This window comes from Osmerus mordax, chromosome 10 (genome assembly GCF_038355195.1).
Source record: "Osmerus mordax isolate fOsmMor3 chromosome 10, fOsmMor3.pri, whole genome shotgun sequence".
NCBI lineage: Eukaryota > Metazoa > Chordata > Actinopteri > Osmeriformes > Osmeridae > Osmerus > Osmerus mordax.
In genome coordinates this window covers 912,364-936,868 of record NC_090059.1, presented here as the reverse complement: position 1 = coordinate 936,868, position 24,505 = coordinate 912,364, and the positions used below count along the sequence as shown (strand labels likewise).

General features: G+C 39.6%; 2 protein-coding genes across 2 annotated transcripts in view; both read right to left on the bottom strand.

The window, feature by feature from the left end:
- The window catches only part of LOC136950321 (uncharacterized), a 156,738-nt gene that overhangs the window by 63,259 nt on the left and 68,974 nt on the right, over positions 1 to 24,505 (bottom strand). The window lies entirely within an intron of this gene.
- Positions 1 to 24,505, bottom strand: part of LOC136950320 (protein HEG homolog 1-like) — a 108,173-nt gene that overhangs the window by 54,944 nt on the left and 28,724 nt on the right. Inside the window, exons 10-12 of the mRNA XM_067244592.1 lie at positions 7,413 to 7,532; positions 6,969 to 7,075; positions 5,133 to 5,194 (exon numbers count right to left, since the gene is read on the bottom strand). Coding sequence (XP_067100693.1) covers positions 5,133 to 5,194; positions 6,969 to 7,025 — 119 coding nt within the window. The 5' untranslated portion in view covers positions 7,026 to 7,075; positions 7,413 to 7,532. The remainder of the gene's footprint in view (positions 1 to 5,132; positions 5,195 to 6,968; positions 7,076 to 7,412; positions 7,533 to 24,505) is intronic.

The following is a 24,505-nucleotide window of genomic DNA, read 5'->3' as shown; positions in this document are numbered from 1 at the left end:
ATATCGGCCTTCAGGCTTGGCTCTGCTACCAGCCTCTACCACACTACACTAGGCTTGGCTCTGCTACCAGCCTCCACAACACTGCAGTAGGCTTGGCTCTGCTACCAGCCTCGGGCTTGGCTCGGCTACCAGCCTCCACAATACTGCAGTAGGCTTGGCTCTGCTACCAGCCTCGGGCTTGGCTCTGCTACCAGCTTCCACAACACTGCAGTAGGCTTGGCTCTGCTACCAGCCTCGGGCTTGGCTCTGCTACCAGCCTCCACAACACTGCAGTAGGCTTGGCTCTGCTACCAGCCTTGGGCTTGGCTCTGCTACCAGCCTCCACAACACTGCAGTAGGCTTGGCTCTGCTACCAGCCTCCTCCACCATCGGGCTTGGCCTTGCTACCAGCCCTGCTTCAATAAAAAACTATATTCAATCAATGGTGTGATTACTGAACTCGTGAATAGCATTTACAAGCTGTGATACTTGCCAAACTGGGGTATTACTAAGTACTGACCATGCATGGTGCCCAAACTTTTGTTTCGGGCCCTCTTCCTTTTTAGTTATTTTGTAAAAGATGGAAAGTAATCTTGCTTAAAATAAAGAAATGTGTCATCTATACCTTTTAGCCATTCACAGTAACAGAAAAGTTTACCAGGGGTGCTCAAACTTTTGCATGCCACTGTATGCCTTTGCAGGTATAAGCGGTGAGGTCATGGTCAGTGCAAACTTCCATGCAAAATCAAGGAAATCTATGAGCCAAGCCAAGGAAATGAACACACTTTTACCCTTTTGCACTACCTCAGAGTATAAGTGCGAAATCAGAAAGCAGAGCTTGAAGTCACAGAATTTTGATAACACTACAGATGAGCGGACTGCTCTGACAACTGAGTCATACACAACTATCACCTGTCATATCTCCCCGGACATGAGGAGCGCTGTGCAAATGATGAACAGCTCCAACGAAAGCCACACAGTAGTAAACATAAACTCCCAACTTCCCCACCGAGGAGTGGGACACAACATGGCAATAACATGGTGCTGGACAACCAGGGCATTTTATAGTGGGAGTCTGCGCCTTGCTTTGCCCATACCCTCCAACTGGCTTTAAATGATGGCTTCAAAGTGGCCAGTGTGAGTTGGGTAGTGGGAGCAAGTGCGAGGTTGGTGAGCCATTTCCACCACAGCACTGGAACAGCCTCTCCACCTCTAGATCACGGAAAAGCTGTCAGAAATGTGTAGCAGAGTCAGCACCAGCCACACCAATAACACTGACGCACTCCTGCACCCACATCGCTACACCCCATAACTAGGGTGACCAGATGTACGGATTTCGTCAGGTTTTCCAGCCCTTTGTCCGGACCGCTGTTGCGTGTCCACCTTTTCACCCTTTTGTCCTACTTTTTGACCGTTCCTGCCGTCGCAATTTACCACTCGCCTAATTTTCAGATGTAAAAAAAAAAAGACCTTCAAACCTACTTGGAGTTCAGAACTCCAATAAGAGCAGCAAAGATCAATATCATGCCTTCTGTAAACTCTGTCACATTGATATATACGTGAGTTTTAGGGGGAAAGGGGCTTTAGAGCAGCATGTCTGCGCTATGCAACGGCACAAGGATAATGCTAGTTCTGACGGGCACTCTTCCTTAACCCTTGTGTTATCTTCGGGTCATTCTGACCCATCAGTCATTGTGACCCACCGTCGTATTGCGACAACTTTACCTCATACAAAAACAAAGTGAAGCATTTTCTTTTAACTGTCGGGCTGTCTCAGACCCCCCACATTGGAATGGTTAAAAGAAAATTATTTTTATTTGTTTTTGTATTGGGTAAAATTGGGTAAACACAACGATGGTTCGTTATGAACCTTTGGGTCATCTGACCCGAAGGCAGCACGAGGGTTAACATCCTTTTGTGCTCCGAACACAACAACGGCTGCTGAGCTGACCAAATTATATATTTTAATTTCTATTACAACCGAAATAGTTTGGGGAATGGTACTGTCTTATTTTCTTAGTTATCTTTAGACTAAACTTGTCTCAACCCCCCCCCCCCCCCCCCCCCTTTTCAGGGTCATGCTTCTGGTCACCCTGCCCGGGTGACACACTTTTTGGAGAGGACTACTAAAAAACCAAAGGCCCAGGCCAACCCACTGGAGTGGTGGAAAATCACGCAGGACCAGTACAAGAAGTCCTGGCTAAGCAGTACCTCACTGTACACCGATACCAGGCTCATGTATTGTACTCGTAAAAATACCCCTGATACCAAAGACCGATACCTCACCTTAAAAAAAAAATAATAATATTATGACTATGGTAATGTAGGTGAGAAATTAAATAACTAAATATATATAGCTGATTGGTGCGTTGTGTTCGCTCCTGGGGTGTCTGTTAAAACACAACTCTTGGACATGGCTTTCTTCTGTAGATTTATTGCTAGGAAATTAGCTCAATTTTCAGTTTCTTACATGAATGAGTGTGGTGGTGTTAAAACAACACAGAATGTAGACAATTAACATCACACTCCCGACACAGCATATTACAGAATAAACCACAAATAATATGTTACCAATGCCATAATTAAACAAATATTATACAGTCTATTAACATTATAAGCCCTATTGATGAAATCCGACCACTGTCGAAAACTAAACTTCCACAGCGCAGTATACACAATTCTCCAACCGCTACATAGACTATTTATAAACTTTGCAGAATTAAAAAATTTAAAAAAAATCCGAGGACTAAGAACAACAACCAACTTACTTTTATCATGAACGCACCATTTCACTAAATTAAAGATTGCTCATTGATAAAAGAAAACTGCGGTATTACTGCAGAAGACCAAAGTCTGACAAGCGTATTCTGTCTTCTATTGGCTGATCCCACCAGCCTTTCTTACAGGTAATTATGCCCTTTGAAGGTTATTGGACATTCACTGAAATTTGTGCTTTAAGTTTGTGATAAGCACATAAAAATAATACTTGTTTCATTCGAGTAATAATAAATAAGCTGTCCTACATTCATTAGTCTCACTGTGTCGTGCTTGGAAAACTGCCACATCACCACCCCAAAAAAAATTGAAATTCCAAATGTATAGGTATCGGTGAGTAACAGAGAAAAAATATCGGTACTCGTACTCGGTCCTTAAAAAATGATATCGGTGCATCCCTACCAGTAACCTCAGGTCCAGCATCAAGTCTTGTCAACTGCCGGCCTGATCCTAAATCACCTCCGTACTCTACATTCGTGTGGTTGTGCGCCATATTCCAGTTCCAATTATTTATTTATTTTCAAGTTAATAGCCTATGCAACATTTCTCCATGTGTCTTTTCTTTGCTTTTACCAATGACCTAAACTTAAAACCTAATGTGTTTAAGTTCATCCAATGTTTGTACTTTTTATTTAACACGGTAATAGGCTTAGCTCGGTTAAGAGCCTTCGTCTGAAGACGCAGCATCTATTCAAGTCCATTGTCTTTTCATCATGTTCAATAAATTGATCTGCATTTGTTTTCTTTATTTAACCCTTATTTAATCTAATAGCTTTACTGTCACAGTACTTGTACCACTTTTACTGTAGCCTATTCTTTGTGTCATATCAGGCTAATTGCCTAACAGATCCGCAGCAGCATTAAAAAATACAAACTATCCGGATATCCTCACGTTTTTTCGGATACTATTTTAATAGTGAAATAGTCGAATAATAGTCAAATGCCTATTCCTATTTTGTAATGTATTTAAGTTTCACAATTGACCATTGTTAAACCCTCTCCTTATATTTCTTTTTATCCAATGTGTTTTTCTTACAGTTACATTTCATTTCAGTGACAATACTGCCTTCAGTAGGTGCAATTCAAAGATCATTTTGGAAGCAATAACTTTCTTAGCTGACATTTCCAACTGTTATTGTTAATGGTAAGTCTAGAATTCCAATGTTTGACTTGGAATTTTGATATTTTCTAAAATGCAATAAAAACAAAAATGTGTTATCAAGTCTCTCGAAACATTGACCAACAAATGTAGGGAGTCAGGTGGCTGAGCGGTTAGGGAATCTGGCTAGTAATCCGAAGGTTGCCAGTTCGATTCCCGGTCATGCAAACTGACGTTGTGTCCTTGGGCAAGGCACTTCACCCTACTTGCCTCGGGGGAATGTCCCTGTACTTACTGTAAGTCGCTCTGGATAAGAGCGTCTGCTAAATGACTAAATGTAAATGTAAAAATAAAATATATTCAATGTTTACACTGACCAATTTAATTGTGATTTGTAAATATCAAATTTAGAATTAGATACCTGCACTCTAAACAAACTGAATTTTGGGGGGAATATTCATGTAACACCATTTTGGAGGGTTCCACAATAATCAGGTTATAACCAAAAGGGGAGGGTATCAAGATTGGACATGGTAGGAGCATTCCCCGAAAACTCAGTCTTTGCAAGCAAGAATGGGTCATGGCTCACCACTTTGTGGCAAACTTCATGAGAGCATTGTCAGTCAGTTCAAAAAGAACATTTCTCAACTCAAGATTGTAAAATAATTAAAGTCTTTCATCATCTACTGTGCATGATATTGTGAAAAGATTCAGGTAATTCTGAGAAATCTCATTGCATAAAGGGCAAGGCCAGAAACCACTGTTAAAGGTGTTTGACCTTTGAGCCCTCATGTGGCATTGCCTGAGCAATCTTCATGCAACTGTGATAAATATAATCACGTGGGCTTGGGAGTACTTCAGAAAACCGTTGTTACTTAACACAGTTCACCGCTGCATCCTGAAATGCAACCTGAAACTCTGTCACTCAAGGAGGAAGCCAGACATCAACGCTATGCAAAAACACTGCAGAGTTCTCTTGGCCCGAGCTCATGACTAACCTGCCTGCAGTCCAGATCTATCTCATATTGAAAATGCATGGCACATCATGAAGAGAAGAACCAGACAATAGTGACCTATGACTGTTGAGCAGCTTGTATCAAGCAGGACTGGGCAACAATTCCACTTGCAAAGCTACAACAACTTGTATCCTCAATTCGTAAACGATTAAAAAGTGTAATTAAATGGAAGTGTGATATAACACAGTGCTAAACATGCAAAAAAAAAAAATATATATATATATTTACAAAAGATCAAAATCCACCAAAATAACAACACTGACCTGAGTTCCAACACTGTGGACTGGAGGTATCCATCAACATCACTACCCAAAATCTTCCTCATCTGCGATTGGGGTAGAAAATGCTAGGGTTAGGGTTAAGTTTGTACTGAATCAATTACCTAATTTCAATACTTGAACTTGTTTTTTGACTTTGAGACTGGGGCTATTTGCATAAACTTAGTTAAGGACTAGTCTTAGCCTTACACAGTCTTAAATTGTAAGGTTAGACTAGTCTAATTAAGTCTGCCTGTTGCATAAATAGTAAGACTGACTTAATTTGAGGTTTGAAAGTTCCCCCTCTCCCCCTGGCTAAGCCTGCGGAAAGGGATTTGTTGCTATGCCAACCATCTGTTATCTTAGCATAATTTATTACAAAAAGGAAATTGACGTTTGTTAACTCAGAATTTTAACTGGGGTCTGCTTTTCGACTAAAATGTAATTTTATTAAACGAGTGAGTAGATGAAAACATAAGTCATTGCATTGACACTAGTCACCTGCGTCGGAGTTGTTGGAGATAAATGGAAGTAGCGTTGAGGTTAAATTAAGAAGCTTAAAGACGCATACAAATGAACTTAATGACACAACTTTTTTAGTATTGTATTCCACCAACAGATACAGCTTTTCAGCAAGTTTAAATGTGTCAATCTTCTGCCGTTATTGTGTCGCGACAGGCAACACATAAAAGTCAGTCTTACAGTGCGTTTACACTGCAGCGTCGCGAGCGACGTGACAACATGGTTTCCATTCATTTTCAATTGAACCATGCGAATCGCTTGCGTGGTGTATTGTGGGTAGCGACGCAACGCGATCCAAGCTATTCGAGTTGAGATTTTCTCAACTTTATGCAAATGAGGAACGATTTTCGCTAGCGATGGCCAATCGGAGTGTTTTCTTGTTTCTCATAACGTAGCAACCATGGTAAACATTTCTAGCTTTCAGTTTAAAGATGGAGGAGAAACTAATCGCTTGTGTAGCTGCATATCCAGTCCTGTACGATACGTCTCTGTATTTGTACAGAGACATTAATAAAAAGAATGAGGCCTGGCGCAGGGTTGCCGACGTTGTCGGTGCTCCTGGTGGGTTTTTTGTACTTTCAAATTCAGTCTTGTCACATTACGTAACTTCGTTCTGTGGTAACTAGCTAGCTAGCCTGGCTGGGACTCCCTAGTCGTATCGACAGATTAGCAGACACTTTGAGTAATATAATAAAACGTTTTTACACGTCAACTTGTATGTTTATTAAACATTTTTGTATTTTGTATAGGCTACGAGTTGTATTTTGATCAATTTTGCGAGTACGTAAACCCAAGTCTGCACACTTTTCCATGACATTATACGAACTACAACAGTGACTTTAGAGAACTACAACTCTGCATTAATCTGTCTGACACGCCCCCGAGCGTGGTGCACTGTGGGAAAGCATGTGATGGTAAGCGATTTGCATCGCTGCAGTGTAAACGCACCGTTACATTAGTCACTCAAAGGGAAGCTTTATGCAACAGGTAAAATACCTGTCTATGGCAAGTCTGACAAAGTAACATTTAAGTCTAAGACTCTGTCTATTTTTTGCAACTGGCCCCATGTCCTAATAAAGACATCATCAATATGAGTTTTTGTGACCCAGAAAATCATATGGTCATCCCAAACCATAATACGCCTAGTTAAAATCCAGGGCTGATCATTATTTTTAATAGACCAAACCACCACGTTTTTGCTAGGTCAATAGATTTAGGTTTACCACCTTCTTTGGTATAGTGGTGGATAAGGCTGCGGTCTTACACTGTTCTGAAAGTGACAAGAAAATCCTTTAAACTTTGTCAGAAACAAAATGTTACCGCATTAATTATTTTGTCAGCTTTCTCTTGGAACAGCTTTGATGCCTTATCCTCCATCCCTTTCTTAAAGGCACTCGACAGGACCAGAGATCCAGGGAAAACCTTGGCTAAAATGTAAAAACAAGAGGTTAAAATATGCTAAACCACAAAAAGATAAAACCTAATAAATAGATGAATGTCTTCCCAGGGAGGGAAGACACTTTATAATTGACAGATTGTCCCCCCCTAAAAACGTTTTTATCATAGCTTTAAATCTATCAACTTCCCTAGTTACTTGATTGAAACATATTAACACCTAATACGTACAGGCATAGACCCCCAAATAATTTATGCAAATCACTCAAAAAACAAACTAAAAGCCTTTAAGGAGGCTGATATGCCAACAGATACTAACCTTGAGTGATAAAGGTTATTTATGGGTTGCATGCATGTTAAGATACCCACCTCCTTCACAACGTTTCTCGTCGACAGAGTAGGATTGGCCGGGTTCACATAAACAGATGGAGCCATTATAACGCCTCTGACAGGTGCTACCCACCCCACATGGGTTTGGGATACAAGGATCTGAACAAAAAAGGCACACACAAAACATTTGTAACACGCTCTGGTGAAAAGGGGCGGTGGTCGAAAGAATGTATAATACATTACAGTACAATTCTTGAACTGTCATCACCAGCTGCATCACGGGCACGGCACTATCTATAATTCCAGTTATTAATATTTGTGGCATCTTAATCACCGAATGCATCACGGGAACTGTGTACTAGTGAATATAGCAACAGGAAAAATGTTTGTACAAATTTATAAAGGATGCATGTCTTAAAGTTATGTATTGTGCTTATTAAAGTTATGTATTGTGCTTATTAAAGTTATGACTTATGAACTTAGAAGTGTGCTCAGGCTTAAACATTGTGTCTCACACAGGGTGTGGGAAGCAGGCTGTACTTTGTGTCTTAATCTCTCCATTTCAGAATCAACCTTGAAACCGGGCTGAGACGGCACCTGAGCAGGTGGGATGCGTCGGCAAGAACAACTCCCTGATGCACGAGAGAACAAGCTCAACCTTCTTTTCATCTTTCTGTTTTAATTGCACTGTATAATATATGCTGGAGCAGGGACAGACAGCCAGTTGGACTTCGTGAACCAACCCAAACTCTGTTGCGGGTAGGGAAACGTAGACAACTCCAGAGCTCTGTACTTGTTGATTTCCAACTGCTGTATTAAAGCTGATATTATCGGACCTCTGCGACTCCAGACCACTCTTTCTAGAACACAGACTTGTGTCATTGAATACCATCATTACATATTGGAATAGACACAAAGAATTTAAGTCCTTCAACTGTTGACCCCGACGCTGAAAAGAGGGAGTCCAGAGGGTTCCGGCCTGACCGACGGATCGGGAGAGAGACCCATACACCGGTACGAGGAGGCAGACGTAATCGTCAGGGGCCCCTCAACATAAAAAAAAGGTAAGCAGACACCTGTTAATTCAGTGTACTGCTATTCGGAACTGAGAACCAAATTTAGACGATTACTATGTTTCATCGTACCTAATCAAACCAACAGTGGTGGGAAATCAACCGTTTTTGTGTTTTGTTTTTGTCAAGGAGAGGTTAGGGTCCTCTCCAAAAGGGTGAGAGTCCTAACACGTGTTTTGTCTTTGTCAAGGAGAGGGTAGAGTCCTCTCCAAGAGAGTGAGAGTCCCTATATGTGTTTTTTCTTTGTCAAGGAGAGGTTAGAGTCCTTTTCAAGAGGGTGAGAGTCCCTATACGTGTTTTGTCTTTGTCAAGGAGAGGTTAGAGTCCTCTCCAAGGGTTAGAGTCCCTGAACTTGTTATGTGTTTATAAGAAAGGAGAGGTTAGAGTTCTCTCCAAGGGTTAGAGTCCCTGAACTTGTAATATTTGTGTGGAGTCAGATTGAGTTGAATAAATATAGAGAGGAGTGTGGTGTTGTTTTTTTTTCCTTTGACCAAGAAGTTACAGAAATCCCGAGGAGAGATGGAGAAAGGTGGGGGCTAAAAGAGTCCTGTTACGTTGAGCTCTTACAAAGGTGATCCCAGAGGGTATACCCCTGGTTTATAAATTGGATATAATACAATTGGAAGAGTTATACTAGAGCGAAATTAAGTAAATAGACGGTAAACGCCAACCAGCTGTGTTGGTCAAAGAATGGTTTGAAGAAATGTATGTGAAAAATTATGAGGAAACGATTAGAAAGTTACATAAAAGATTGGTTTAGAGAGGATCATGGAAGGTTATGAACTGAAACACTGATGTTTTGAAGAGGAAACTATGAATATACTTTGAAGGTATATGGGATAACATTTTAAGTCAAAATAGTCAAATCTACGGTTTTTAAGAGTTTTGATAAAGGTATTCTGTTTATTCTGTTTATTGCGATACCCTTTAGCCCTGGGCGGGGGCTAATCTTCCAGGGTTCGAAGATCAAAAAAGATCAAAGAAACGTAGTCATACATAATCATCACATAAAATATACAGTTCCCATAACTATTAATCTAGCTACCCACAAATAGGGTATGCTAAAAAAGTGTTTTTCTTAAAGTTTTCTTGAATAGTTTTAAATCCAAATGCTATAAACACTCTTTCGTTATCTCCATCCCTCCTGTTTGAGACATGATGCATCCCATGGCTCAAATCAGCACATAACGAAACAGATTCCTTAGTAACATAAGGTCCTCTTGTGACTAATTTACCAAATCACACCTCTTTTTATCAAAGATATGATAAAAGCTATTTTCATTATGCCAAACCAGAATCCGTATGCTTCTTAAATGAAATATAGTTGAAATCTGAAATTAGTTGTAGAAGATACACGTATCTGAATGTTGATAAACCTGGAAAGCTTAAGAGAGGTGTGATTGTTTTACATTTAGTCATTTTTTTTATGTTTTTGTGTTAACCGGCGCTCAACGTTCTAATGATTATTTCAGTACATAAAAATAAAACAATATTCACACTATCAAATTCCAGGATACTGCTTTCTTGACTTATCCTAGATATGTGTTTTAACACCCAGTATTTTTGTACTGACTACATTGCACTGTACCCAGCCCAATTATGGTTCGTGTTATGTGTTGTTATTTTTTTTTACAGTTTTTTTAAATGAAAAATTTTATTTTATTTTTGAATATTTTATGTTAAGGCAGTGATACGTCAACTGATATATAATTTCATTCTGCAGTCCAGAATTTCATATTTTCACTTTGTGTTGTTTACAGTTTTACAATGGAGAGGTGCTGACCAGCTAGGTAACCAATTCAGAAATATTTTAAAATAAAAAATGGTTAATATACCTTTGACTACATTTTGATTACTGCTAAAAGATTAACATAATGCACTTATTTTTTCATGTCTGTTTGAATTATGTTTTTACTTAACATTTTTTAAAGGTCCCATGACATGCTGTTTTTGGATGCTTTTATATAGGCCTTAGTGGTCCCCTAATATTGTATCTGAAGTCTCTTTCCCGAAATTCAGCCTTGGTGCATAATTACAGCCACTACGAGCAGAAGTTGTGTCGGCGCATTTCCAGAGAAAATTTTATTAAGACACTGAGGGCCTCATGTACGTACATTTGCAAACGTAGCGTTATTAGCGCCATGGCCAACCCGCAGATTGCGCACGCTGTGATACTTCAGTTTACGTTATATTTACGAAGCCTGCAGGTCACCCGGTAATCAGCGCCTTTCTCCGCCCACGATACCGTACATTGCAAGCATTTAAACGTGCAATTGAATGGGCCTCCTTCTCTCTTTCTATTATGAATCAGCCACCAAAGTCAAAACAGCGATGACATTATCCTGATGCCAATATTTGTGATGTAGCAAGGAGTTTAACAACTGCTGAAATGGAATGTGAACGCTGAGTCGGAGATTCGATGTAATCTTTGATTTCTTCCAGGAACTGTAATATTGCATGGCTGCTTACTCTGTAACGTGTAATGATTTTGTGTTCACTCAACTCAAAAAGTGTGATCCTTGTGGCAAAATTCCATTGGCCTATGTCTTCGTCTTGCTCGGGTTACAGCTGCCATTTCACCAGGAGGCATATGCACATCCTGGTTTACGTCTGCTTTTAACAGGCGGAGAATTGTCACCGCAAAATAGAGGTGCGCTTTCACAGGCGGTTTTTGTACATACCACGGAATACATAATTAGGCGCACTTTACGCATCCCCTCCCATCTCTTTATGGGAAACTCCCACTTTTCCCTTGACCCTCCCGTGAATGCATATGCATGTAATGGAAAAGCACAATTTGCCATTTTCAGTTCCCGCTACAGGCAGTCTGCGCTTTTACCTCAGTGCGGCATGTTTGTACATACCTCGCCATGCTTTTACGCGCAAATTGCGAAACAAATACGCCTGAAATGGGCGCAAAAGCGTGAGTACATGAGGCCCTGGGTCTTCAGAGGCTCAGATGAAGGAACAAAACAACGATTTTGGTTTTCATTTGTACATCCAAACACTGAGCAACTTGTTGTGTACTTCGTTTGTTTGCAAGCCATGATCTCTCGAGTAAAAACCGATGTCGCACTCGCATGGTCGTAGTAGCTCAGTTTCTCATGGGCATGCCAGATTCTCTAGGTGGGCAAAGCAGAGAAAGGGGAGGTAACCTTCGTTCTTATGACGTCATAAAACCAGCATTTTCAAAACCGAGCATTTCAGCTTTCATTTTCTCAAAGGCGGACAAGAGAACCCAGGGCTTGGTTTATACCTATCAAAATTTCTAGCCACTGGGGGACCAAAGGCAGGCTAGGGGGAACTCATATTAATGTTAAATAACCTCCTAAAGTGAAATCACTGGACGGTCTTATGGAAAATTTAATGTTTCTTATTATTATAACAGGTGTCAAACTGAAGCCCACGTTATTTTATGTGGCCCGTGGAAACTTAAATGGTGTATTGAAATAAGTCTATGCTGCTTTACAGCGTGCATTGACCATAAACTACTTAACGCCAAGTTCCAAGTTTAACTGTGGGTGAAGGCGAGCATTGTTTGAATGACAGCACTCCTATGCAGCCGGTTCTGCAAACGTACCCCATGCGCATTTTCAGCCAAGGTCCATGGGCATTCAACCCAACTTGGTATCGCTCTCGAACTTGGTTCGAGTACTCAGCCAAGCTAGATGCATATTTATGCTTCCCCTGTCGACAATTTGGTGCCAGAAATGATAAAGACATCACCTTCACTAAACAAAGTTTTACCAATTGGAAAACGGCAATGTTTATTTTACATAGAGCTCAAACTGCTATTTTGCACTCAAATGAAGGCAATTTTTGCTTGTGCGCTATGTGCGCTCGCATTAACTGTGGAAGTCCCTATCTAGTATCACATCAAACCCAGAATACGTCCAAGGTTTGGGCTAATCCCCAAATGTTTAGGAAGTGTGGCTCCACGCCTGATTAACACTCGGATCGATAAGCAATCTCAAAAATGGTATTAATATTTTAAAAAGAATACAATCCCTTTCAGTAATCATTCTACCCCCTAGAAATGTTCACTGCACCTCCAGTCAAAGCAGGCTGCATCCGGCTCTGGATGGAAGGCAGTTTCAAGAAAGATGGGAAAGCAAATACATATGTGCTTCAAGGAGAAAAAACGGTATGTATTTTGTGTCATGAGGTGATGTTGGTCGTTAAAGAGGACAATCTCTGTTGGCATATTGACAACACAGAGATAAATATGCCAAATGTAGCCTCCAAGAAAAACAGCAGATTGTCTAAGAATTAAAAGGCGGACTGCCATCTCAGCAAAATATTTTCACAAAAGCTACAGCTAAAATGTTTTTACATCGTAAACATTGTTACATCGTAGTTACAACTGGCCCTTTGAGGGGCAACCATAATGCTGATGTGGTGAAAATGAGTTTGACACCCCTGGTTTATAACATTCTCCAATAACAAGTAAAAAATATAGCTGCAAGCAGCGATGCGGGTTCCTCCGCAAAATGGCAAAATATTATAAACATGTAATGTATAATTAATCTATGGCATTGCATACCATATCATTGTTGTTGAAACGTTTTCCATATGCATATATAATTATAATATTTTGAAGACTGATCAAATTATTTCAAAGATTATAAATGTGACCATTCATTAAATCTAAGGTGGAATGAAACCACCGCGCTAGTGGTTGTTTTGATTTCATTCTGCGAGTTTAGAAGTACAACAAGTGAGAAAATGACTGTGGTAATTGTTAAACAATGTCAATGCTGTTGCTGTATTTGGCTGTTCATTGAGATTGGGGAACAAAAAGTTGTCCACAATCAAGATATGTAAATTTCCTATAAAAACAAGACATGGGGATGACCTGGTTTAGCCTGGCTGCCAGCCCAACTTCTCCCCGCCCACAAAAGAATTTGGTCGGGAAGTTGGGTCTGGAGGGTCTCGTATTGGGAACAACTACATAAAACCAGGATCTGGACGGACCAATGAAATTGCCAGTGAGGGCTTTATACGATGATGGACAGATGATCAACAGTAACGTAATCAACAACGTCACGAAAGAGCCCTTGGGTTGAATTCGTTCTCAACAAACAACATATTACGTTGCTCTGATTGGTTGTAGGTCTATCCAATTGAGCGAAGAGGCATTTGTTTTACGAGTTCAGTTGAAACAGGCCCCGTAGTCACAGCCCAACGGAGAGTTTTCAGACTCATATTCTGACTACAATTATGAGTATGACAACGTCAGGCTAGACCTGGTTGCTGCTGTAAAGAATATATTACTCATAGTGCTTAGATTAGGTTGTTTGGGGTGCCATAACTCAACATAAGTCATGGAAGAGAATTTCAAATCATGCCTAGCATCAGTGGCCGTGTGTCCTAGCTTAGGTCACTGAAATAATTTGCGCAACAGGCAAGGGGTCCACCTCGATAATCAATATACTTCATTAGAGCTAACTCAGTTGTGAATCTAACACTACCATGTGTAGCTAGCTACTGTGGTGAACCTGGCTTGTGTTGCAGTGGTTTACACAGTCTCGCTAAACAGATGTGTTGTGATGTGCTCAAATAAACACGCATTGCTATGTTTTACAACCGGAGGATTTATCGGGAGACTAGAAACCGTTTGGTCAGAATAAAAAATAAAAAACTATGCCTATGACTGGTATTGAACCTTGATTACCAGCACAACATCTCAGACAATTGAGCCATTCCCAGGCATGGAATACACAAAGTTCAATAACTGGATAATTAAAAAAAGCTGTTTCTCCAATGGCGAGCATTGTCAGATTTGGTCCAAGTTCAAACAGCTGTAATTCAGTCATATTTTGACATATCAAGGTGAAACTTTGCATGGTACTTCAGAGGCATGTCACCTTAAAGCTTATTAGGTTTGAACCATCCTTCAAAAATACATTTGATTTAGTGACACAAACATATTGAGGCAATGTGGACATTTACATAAATACACCCATTTCAGCCATTTTGTACTTGATTCAATTGCCTTAAGTAACGTTTTTAAATACGTCAATGATACATATCTGTACCAAATTCCAAGTCAATTTCACCTTTGGTTCAAGAGAAGAGGAATTTTGAAGGTTTTCCCAAATTATCACAGTACAGGAAAATCCATCATGGCGGACCTTATGGGTCCTTGAGGCTTTTTTGTTCCTCATGAAAAATGAGGCATGCACACCAAGTTTCAGAAGAATTGGAGCAATGGGGTGGAAATGCCATCACTTTGAAAACCGGACTTTTGGGCGTGGCCTGTGGCGCCCCCTATGGTCCGATGTGGCCCATATTTGGTGTGGGGGTACCCACTTGGATGTAGTATCAATGTGCCAAATTAGAAAATTTATGACCAGGGACTTTTTGAGATATTGAGAAAAATAATAATAAGAATACCATCAATAACAATAGGTTCCCTCCTACCGGAGGAACCTAATAAGAATACCAATAATAACAATAGGTTCCCTCCTACCGGAGGAACCTAATAATAAGAATACCAACAATAACAATAGGTTTCCTCCTACCGGAGGAACCTAATAATAAGAATACCAACAATAACAATAGGTTCCCTCCTACCGGAGGAACCTATATATAGCTGCAAGCAGCAATTTGTCTCGTTGCTATGTTTTACAACTGGAGGATTGGCCAGAAGACTAGAAACCGTCTAGAAAAAATTAAAAACTATGCTACTGATTGGTTTTGAACCTAAGAACCTAGGATGGTTTTGAACCTAGGATACATTTACCAGCACAGTATCTCATCCAATTGAGCCATTCCCAGACAAGGGGCCTCATGCATAAACGTTGCATATGCACAAAAAGCTTGCGTACGCTGGTTTTCACGCACACTTTGTGATGTATAAAGATTTACTTGACGTGAGAATGTGCGGGCCGTCTGCAAAGTCTTGTCTGGCTCTGTAACATGTCGAATTCTAACTGAAAAGTGCCGAAACTCACCAAACATTACAAAATAAAGTTACCACTATTACGTTTATGACGTTGACTATTCAAAAATATAAAAATAAAAGTTTGATCATGAATGTGGATGATCACATCAAAATGCCAAAACCCCAAACGGGAAATCATATATAGCCTTCTGTTTAATACGCTACCACTTAATAAATTCTGTTAAACTTGAGGGTGTCAAACGAACAACAAAATCACTGTTACGATGCGCCACCACTCGTTTCTTAATTTAAAGTTTTACATCGGACCATGTCTTCTTAATTTCTGCCATGGTCCGGTTCGCCGAACCTACAGCATTTATGGCCCTATAATAATAATAATGATTTTATTTGTAATGCACTTTACATTGAGCTAAATCTCAAAGTGCTACAGGTTAAAAACAAGAAAGGGCGCAATAGTGACAGTTTTCCACTCCGCCGACTTCTTTTGTCGCTAATACCTGATGACAGGCCGCCAAACAGGACACATTTTCTCGCCTCCACCTCTGTTATTAGAACCTCGATCTCACAGTCTGTGAATTTTTTCTTTTTTGCGTGTTAAGCCATTTTACCGTATTTCTTCGAATAAACGCTGCAGCGTTTATTAAATAACGTTCATTTTTGGTTCTGCGTTTATTCGAGGGCGGCGTTTATTCGAAGAAATACAGTAATTCAGACAAATAAATGACCTCAGGAGCACATTTATAGTCCATCTGCATATTCATTTATGGGAGGAGGCAAGGCGGGGTCAGTGGCTCGTTCACGTGCGGTCAATTTCACGTTGATTGTGATTTATAAAGGAAAGGTGCGCAGGACCTGGCGTACGACCGGTTTTATACGTGTGAATATTTCTGTGCGTAGGTACTTTTCGAGTTTTGGCCGTACGCCATCTTCTGGATTGAAAGCTGCGCAATCCTTTATACATGAGGCCCCAGGACTTTATTTAGTTCAGTTACTGGAGGATAAAATAAGACGTTTCTTCAATGGCAAGCATTGTCAGATTTGGTCCAAGCTCAAACAGCTGTAATTCTGTCATATTTTCACATATCAAGATACGGATGTCATCTTAAAGCCTTTTACGTTTGAAAAACCATCATTCAAAATGACATTTGATTTAGTGACACAAACCTATTGGGGCAATGTGTACATTTACATACATGCACCCCTTTTTGCCATGTTGTATTTGATTCATTTTTCCCAAGTAATGTTTTGAAAGACATAAATTATACACATATATACAAAATATAAAGTAAATTGGATCTTTGATTCAAGAGAAGAAGAATTTTGAAGTTTTTTTCGCAAAATGTCACTGTACAGGAAAATCCATCCTGGCGGACCTTATAGGTCCTTAAAAAATGAGGCATGAACACCAACTTTTATAAGGATTGGAGCAATACGGTGGCAATGCCATCACGTTGACAAATGTACATTTGGGCGTGGCCTGTGGCGCCCCCTAAGGTCTGATATGGGCCATTCTTGGTGTGGGCGTTAGTTGTGGCATGTTGTATGTGTATTTGCTAAATCTCTTTTTTTTTTAACCAAAATTAATTAGCAATTGCTGAGACCACATCCACGTTAGTTGTATGCCACCACTCGGAGCTATCAGAGCAGTTCACCAATCGCTGTAGCTGTACACAGCAAATAGCAAATAGCCCATCCAACTACCTACCTCGTTCCCATATTGTTCCTACCTTATTCCACGTAACTCTTTTATTGTTAAGTGTTTGGCTTATTTATTGCCTTCTGTTTATTTCACTTACTGTATATTATTGACTGTACATTTGTTTACCCCTGTGTAACTTCTGTGTTGTTGTTTTTGACGCATTGCTTTGCTTTATCTTGGCCAGGGGGGTATACCAGAAAGCAGGTTTAACAAACTGTAAGTCTAACCCTGAGCTCTAAAATGGGAAAATCAAGAATTTTCGGTTGCATAAACGCTTATTTTAATTAGATCAATCAACTCTGAATATACATATTCAGAGTTGATTGGACATGTCCACTCTGAGTTAATCGCAGGCATGAGGACTATATAAAGCCAACATCAATGGAACTCCGACACTAGGATCCACCATGGCACCCATCGACAAAGAACGTCCTCCTACTTCACCCCACTTCAGTTAGATGTGTTTATGGTGAATCTAAGCATATACCTGAAAAAAATCTACATGGATGTTGCAATGAAGGAGAGTCAATTAGCGTGGGAGTCAATGCATACATTTGAATCCAGTAGCCAGTCCATACATTGAACATTTAATAACACTGTCCGTTAATATTACCGGTGAAAAAATGATGGAATGTGATTGGCATATTTTGCTTCGGCCTGTAAGCTTGTGATTGTAGTATACATTACCTTGGCTTTAATCATATTGGACATGATACAAAGTAAATATCAGTTAGTGCAGTTATTTTCCATCACAGGATGATGATGATGATTATGATGATGAAGAGAAGTTGACTGCGGCCACAGAGATGGACGCAGAGAGGCCTATGTATGGTAGCTACTGGTAGTTCTCTCCCCATGTAGGCCTACTTTTATTTACAGTCTTTTGCTGGATGGGAAATGCCAGGAGGGGTGGGTCCATCAGCCTGCATAGCTGCACACAGTGAGATGTTCAGTTAATGTCTATGTTAACTTAAACACTATCAAACAGATGAATATTTGGTCAATGGCTGGTATTTACAGTTTGCGTTGATGTGCTCAGGGCTTTGCAATCTCTTGTGATATGGATAGAATATTAACCAAACTAGGACTATGGATGGGGTGGTAATGATAAGCAAAGCCATTGCAACCCAGTGTAATAATTTATTGGGTGTGCTTTGCCTTCGGCAAGGGCACAACCTTTGTTCTCTCACATATATATTATTGGGTGTGCTTTGCCTTCGGCAAGGTTCCAACCTTTGTTCTCTCACATATATATTATTATTATTTTTATTTCTTTTTGCCCCCCTAAAACTCAGTCAATATTTGGCCTACATAGACAACGTAGGTGTCAAAAGTTTCGTCTTGGTAGCGATTGAGTTTCTTCTATTGGAATTTACGTTCCGTTGCATGGTTTAGGCTTAAGTTAAGTTTTTGTGTACAAGTACATCTACTTTCGGAAACAGTAGTCTACTATTTCACTGAAGTATTAGCATCATGACATTAGCCTGTGTTGCCCGGGCAACACATACTACAGTGGTCTATGATGTATCTGTTTTCAATCGTTAAAATAAACATTCCTCACATATACATTTTCGTTGTATGATTTATTCTGACATTACAAGTAAACGATTTGTTGGTGAAATTACCATTACCTGTGGTTTCAAACCAGTGTAGCTCACTGCAACGCTGTAGCCTACCCGAGACACTAGTGTGAGTAGCTAACAAAAACTCCTCAGCTGTTTAAGTCAAACGGCGACAGAACATGTTCGGCACTCCCCTTACTCAAAAGTCTTTCAATAGGGAAACTATCTGACTACTAACCTGAACTTCATTGCCACAGCCTAAACTTTGTCAATCTGTTCATGAAAATAATTAATTTCAGCCTAAACCGTACAACGGAACGTTAAATCCAATTCAACCAACGCAATCGCTACCGAGACGAATACAGCAGTAGTCTAGTACTGTACCGTAGTAGTAGAATTTACCGGGGCAGCTTCTCCACACAGGGCTATATCGCATTTTGCGTTGTTACTGACAATGATCGCTACCAGTAAGCTTTTTATGAATGAGCGATTTTCCACTACATAAATGTCAAGCTTATTTACGTTTTTGGGGGCATATTTTCAGTTAGCAGATGGTACTGTTTGAATCGCGATTCTATCTTCTGCCGGTAACGTCGTAGAATAATCTTCAAAGGGGGTTCTTTATTAATGAATGAATGCAATATGAGTAGGCTAAATGCCTGAAAATGTCACGAGAAGGGAAAACTTAAAGGACGTTTAAGTCATAGAGATTAGGTCCATTTTTACACCGGTCTGCCAAATGTATTCGTTTTGATTCAGCTATGAGGCTGCCTCTTGCAGGGGAAATGAGAAGACATATTTCATTCTACACTTCACTCGTATTTTGAGTTGTAAATGAGCAGCAAAAAAAAGATGCTTTTAAATCTATGCAATATTTATGCATAATAAGTAGGCCCTATGTATTTTTATATAAAATATACAGGAATATCAGTTGTAAAAATGTCATTAAAATCCCTGTACAACCGACGCAAGCAAGCACACCCTACAATTTCCCCAGAAATTGTACCCTCTCTAGTTGGGTGTGCTTTGCCTTCGGCAAGGGCACAACCTTTGTTCTCTCACATATATATTATTATTATTATTAATTTTTTTTTGCCCCCCTAAAACTCAGTCAATATTTGGCCTACATAGACAATGTAGGTGTCAAAAGTTTCATCTTGGTAACGATTGAGTTGCTTCTATTGGAATTTACGTTCCGTTGCATGGTTTGGGCTTAAGTTAAGTTTTTGTGGCGAAAAGTGAAGCTAACGGTGGCTAATTTGCTAACCACAGTCACTGACGTTACTAACGTCACTACGTCACTAACGTCACGAAAACACACGTGACTACCTTTGGCAGAACATTCGTTTCGCATCTGTTAACTTGGGGGATAGCTAGGCTAACTATAGCTTTACTGCAAGGCAGCTGCAGAAACGCCACAAGCAAAGAGGCCAGGGTGATAAATATTTACTCATTTTACTTTGTGATATGACACACAATTGTGATGTGTAATGTACAATATAAGCTGATATTATTAAGGAAGTAGGCCCACATCTACTTTTGGAAACGATAGTCTACTATTTCACTGAAGCATTAGCATCATGACATTAGCCTCTGTTGCCCGGGCAACACATACTACAGTGGTCTATGATGCATCTGTTTTCAATCTTTAAAATAAACATTCCTCACAAATACATTTTCGTTGTAGGATTTATTATGACATTACATTACAAGTAAACGATTTGTGGGTGAAATTATCATTACCTGTGGTTTCAAACCAGTGTTGCTCACTGCAATGCTGTAGCCTACGCGAGACACTACAAAAACATCTACACAGCTGTAGGAAGTCAAACGGCGACAGAACATGTTCGGCACTCCCCTTACTTAAATCAAAAGTCTATCTAACTACTAACCTGAACTTCATTGCCACAGCCTAAACGTTGTCAATCTGTTCATGAAAATAATTAATTTCAGCCTAAACCGTACAACGGAACGTTAAATCCAATTCGACCAACGCAATCGCTACCAAGAAGAACACAGCAGTAGTCTACTAGTACTGTACCGTAGTAGTACAATTTACCGGGGCAGCTTCTCCACACAGGGCTATATCGCATTTTGCGTTGTTACTGACAATGGTCGCTACCAGTGAGCTTTTTATGAATGAGCGATTTTCCACTAAATAAATGTCCAGCTTATTTACGTTTTGGGGGGCATATTTTCAGTTAGCAGATGGGACTGTCTGAATCGCGATTCCATCTTCTACTGCCGGATAACGTCGTAGAATAATCTTCAAAGGGGGTTCTTTATTAATGAATGAATGCAATGAGTAGGCTACATGCCTGAAAATATCACGAGAAGGGAAAAACTTAAAATGACGTTTAAGTCATAGAGATTAGGTCCATTTTTACACCGGTCTGCCAAATTTATTCGTTTTGATTCAACGATGAGGCTGCCTCTTGCAGGGGAAATGAGAAGACATCTATTTCATTCTACACTTCGCTCGTATTTTCAGTTGTAAATGAGCAGCAAAAAAAAATGCTTTTAAATCTATTTAATCTTTATAAATAATAAGTATGCATTTTCATATAAAATATACAGAAATCAGTTGTAAAAATGTCATTCAAAAACGGACCCCTGTGCAACCGACGCAAGCAAGCACACCCTACAATTTCCCCAGAAATTGTACCCTCTCTAGTTATTATTATTTTTTTATTTTTGCCCCCCTAAAACTCAGTCAATATTTGGCCTACATAGACAACGTAGGTGTCAAAAGTTTAGTCTTGGTAGCGATTGAGTTGCTTCTATTGGAATTTACGTTCCTTTGCATGGTTTAGGCTCAAGTAAAGTTTTTGTGGTGAAAAGTGAAGCTAACGGGGGCTAATTTGCTAGCCACAGTCACTGACGTTACTAACGTCACTAACGTCACGAAAACACGCGTGACTACCTTTGGCAGAACATTCGTTTCGCATCTGTTAACTTGGGGGATAGCTAGGCTAACTATAGCTTTACTGCAAGGCAGCTGCAGAAACGCCACAAGCAAAGAGGCCAGGGTGATAACTATTTACTCATTTTACTTTGTGATATGACACACAATTGTGATGTGTAATGTACAGTATAAGCTGATATTATTAAGGAAGTACATCTACTTTCGGAAACAGTAGTCTACTATTTCACTGAAGTATTAGCATCATGACATTAGCCTGTGTTGCCCGGGCAACACATACTACAGTGGTCTATGATGTAGCGTTATCTGTTTTCAATCGTTAAAATAAACATTCCTCACATATACATTTTCGTTGTAGGATTTATTCTGACATTAGTAAACGATTTGTTGGTGAAATTACCATTACCTGTGGTTTCAAACCAGTGTAGCTCACTGCAACGCTGTAGCTTACGCGAGACACACTACAAAAACATCTACACTACACAGCTGTTTAGGAAGTCAAACGGCGACAGAACATGTTCGGCACCCCCCTTACTTAAATCAAAAGTCTATCTAACTACTAACCTGAACTTCATTGCCACAGCCTAAACGTTGTCAATCTGTTCATGAAAATAATTAATTTCAGCTTAAACCGTACAACGGAACGTTAAATCCAATTCGACCAACGCAATCGCTACCAAGACAAACAGTAGTCTAGTACTTTACCGTAGTAGTACAATTTACCGGGGCAGCTTCTCCACACAGGGCTATATCGCATTTTGCGTTGTTACTGACAATGATCGCTACCAGTGAGCTTTTTATGAATGAGCAATTTTCCACTAAATAAATGTCAAGCTTATTTACGTTTTGGGGGGGCATTTTTCAGTTAGCAGATGGTACTGTTTGAATCGCGATTCCATCTTCTACTGCCGGGTAACGTCGTAGAATAATCTCCAAAGGGGGTTCTTTATTAATGAATGAATGCAATGAGTAGGCTAAATGCCTGAAAATATCATGAGAAGGGAAAAACTTAAGATGACGTTTAAGTCATAGAGATTAGGTCAATTTTTACACCGGTCTGCCAAATTTATTCGTTTTGATTCAACGTTGAGGCTGCCTCTTGCAGGGGAAATGAGAAGACATCTATTTCATTCTACACTTCACTCGTATTTTCAGTTGTAAATGAGAAGCAAAAAAAAATGCTTTTAAATCTATGTAATCTTTATAAATAATAAGTATTCATTTTTATATAAAATATACAGAAATATCAGTTGTAGAAATGTCGTTCAAAAACGGACAACCGACGCAAGCAAGCACACCCAGAAATTGTACCCTCTCTAGTATTTGTTTGTTATTTTATGAATGTGTTTTGTTACTGTATATGGTTTTATAAAATCATCATGTTTGTTAAGTTAATGTTGAATTTAATATTTTTGTTCAACCAATTGTGTTTCATCACTGTTTGATTTGTCCAATCTGTGTCCGGGGTCAAAGGGGAAGAGAGGAGTGAGTGAGGAGAGAAGATGGTGGAGATCAGATCCGAGTTTGTGTGTGTCGAGTTTTGATTATAGTGTTTCCGTCTTTATAAAACTTTAACTTTAGGATAGTAAAGTTAAGTGAGTTGGTTGTGTTGCCAACTAGGTTACCATATTTTCGGAATGTAATTGGTGAGTTGTCGGATAGGCAAATCCACTGTGGGTTACAATTCAAAAAGGGACTGTGTCAGACTGGAAAAGGACATAATTTGACGGATAGCCACATACAGGAAACTTTCCATTCATCTGGACCATCACATTCTTCGACGAACTCTATTGATATTCTCCTGGACGCCGTCGATCTGGTCACCAAACCTTCCTACCGTCATCACTAGGGTTGGGAATCTTTTGGTACCTCACGATTCGAATCGATTCCTGAGGTCACGATTCAATTAAAAATCGATTCACGATTTTTAATCAGAAAAGAAAATCATCAAATTTCGATTCAATATATACTTACATTTGATTCCAATTTTCTGTTTAGTGTTACTTGTTTCTATTTTACTGTGATAGGCAGTTAGGTGTCTTTGTCGTACAAAAAAATAAATAAACGTACAAGAATAACAAAACATATATATTTTTTAAATCCCACTCACTAGGGGTGGGAATCTTTTGGTACCTCACGATTCTAATCGATTCCCGAGGTCACGATTCAATAAAAAATCGATTCATGATTTTTTAGATATTTAATCCGAAATAAAAAAAGAATCATCAAATTTCGATTCAATATATGCTTACATTTGATTCCAGTTTGCTGTTTATTGTTACTTGTTTCTATTTTACTGTGATAGGCAGTTAAGTGTTTTTGTCGTACAAAAAATAAATTAACGTACAAGAATAAAACAACGTAAAAAATAATAATCTATTTTTACATTTGTGAATCGATCTGAATCGCTAGAAGACTGAATCGTGATTCAAATGTGAATCTATTTTTTTCCCCCACCCCTAATCGTCAAGCCACAATGTAATTGGTTGTGCCGCGTGTTGCCCATAGACGGCCGCCTCCATCTCGTGCTGTGGGCCAACGTACTGGAGCCACAATACATCTGGTATTCGACGGACTGTTTTTTTTTCTTTTCAATTAGTAAAAAACTTTGGGGTATTTCACACTGTTCCTTAAGGTCTCCAAATAGGGTATGTAACATTTGTTGGGTTGAAAATGGCCCGGGTGCTGTTCTATGCCCCCTGATGCTTCCAGTGAATTTGTCCCAGGAAAAACCGCTAGGTTTTCTCCTTTTATGATATGCTCATGAATATATAGATGAGCTGCGCGCTGATTGGTTGGTCTACAACAAGTGAAGCTGCGGACCAAAGACGCAACACGGCCAACAGCACTCACTGAAACATCGAAGGTGGAGACTTGAAATAAAAACTTACAAATAAATCTATTGTGTCTACACAACACTGTTTTCAACAGATTGACTAGATATCATTTGAAATGATTGTTGTTAGTT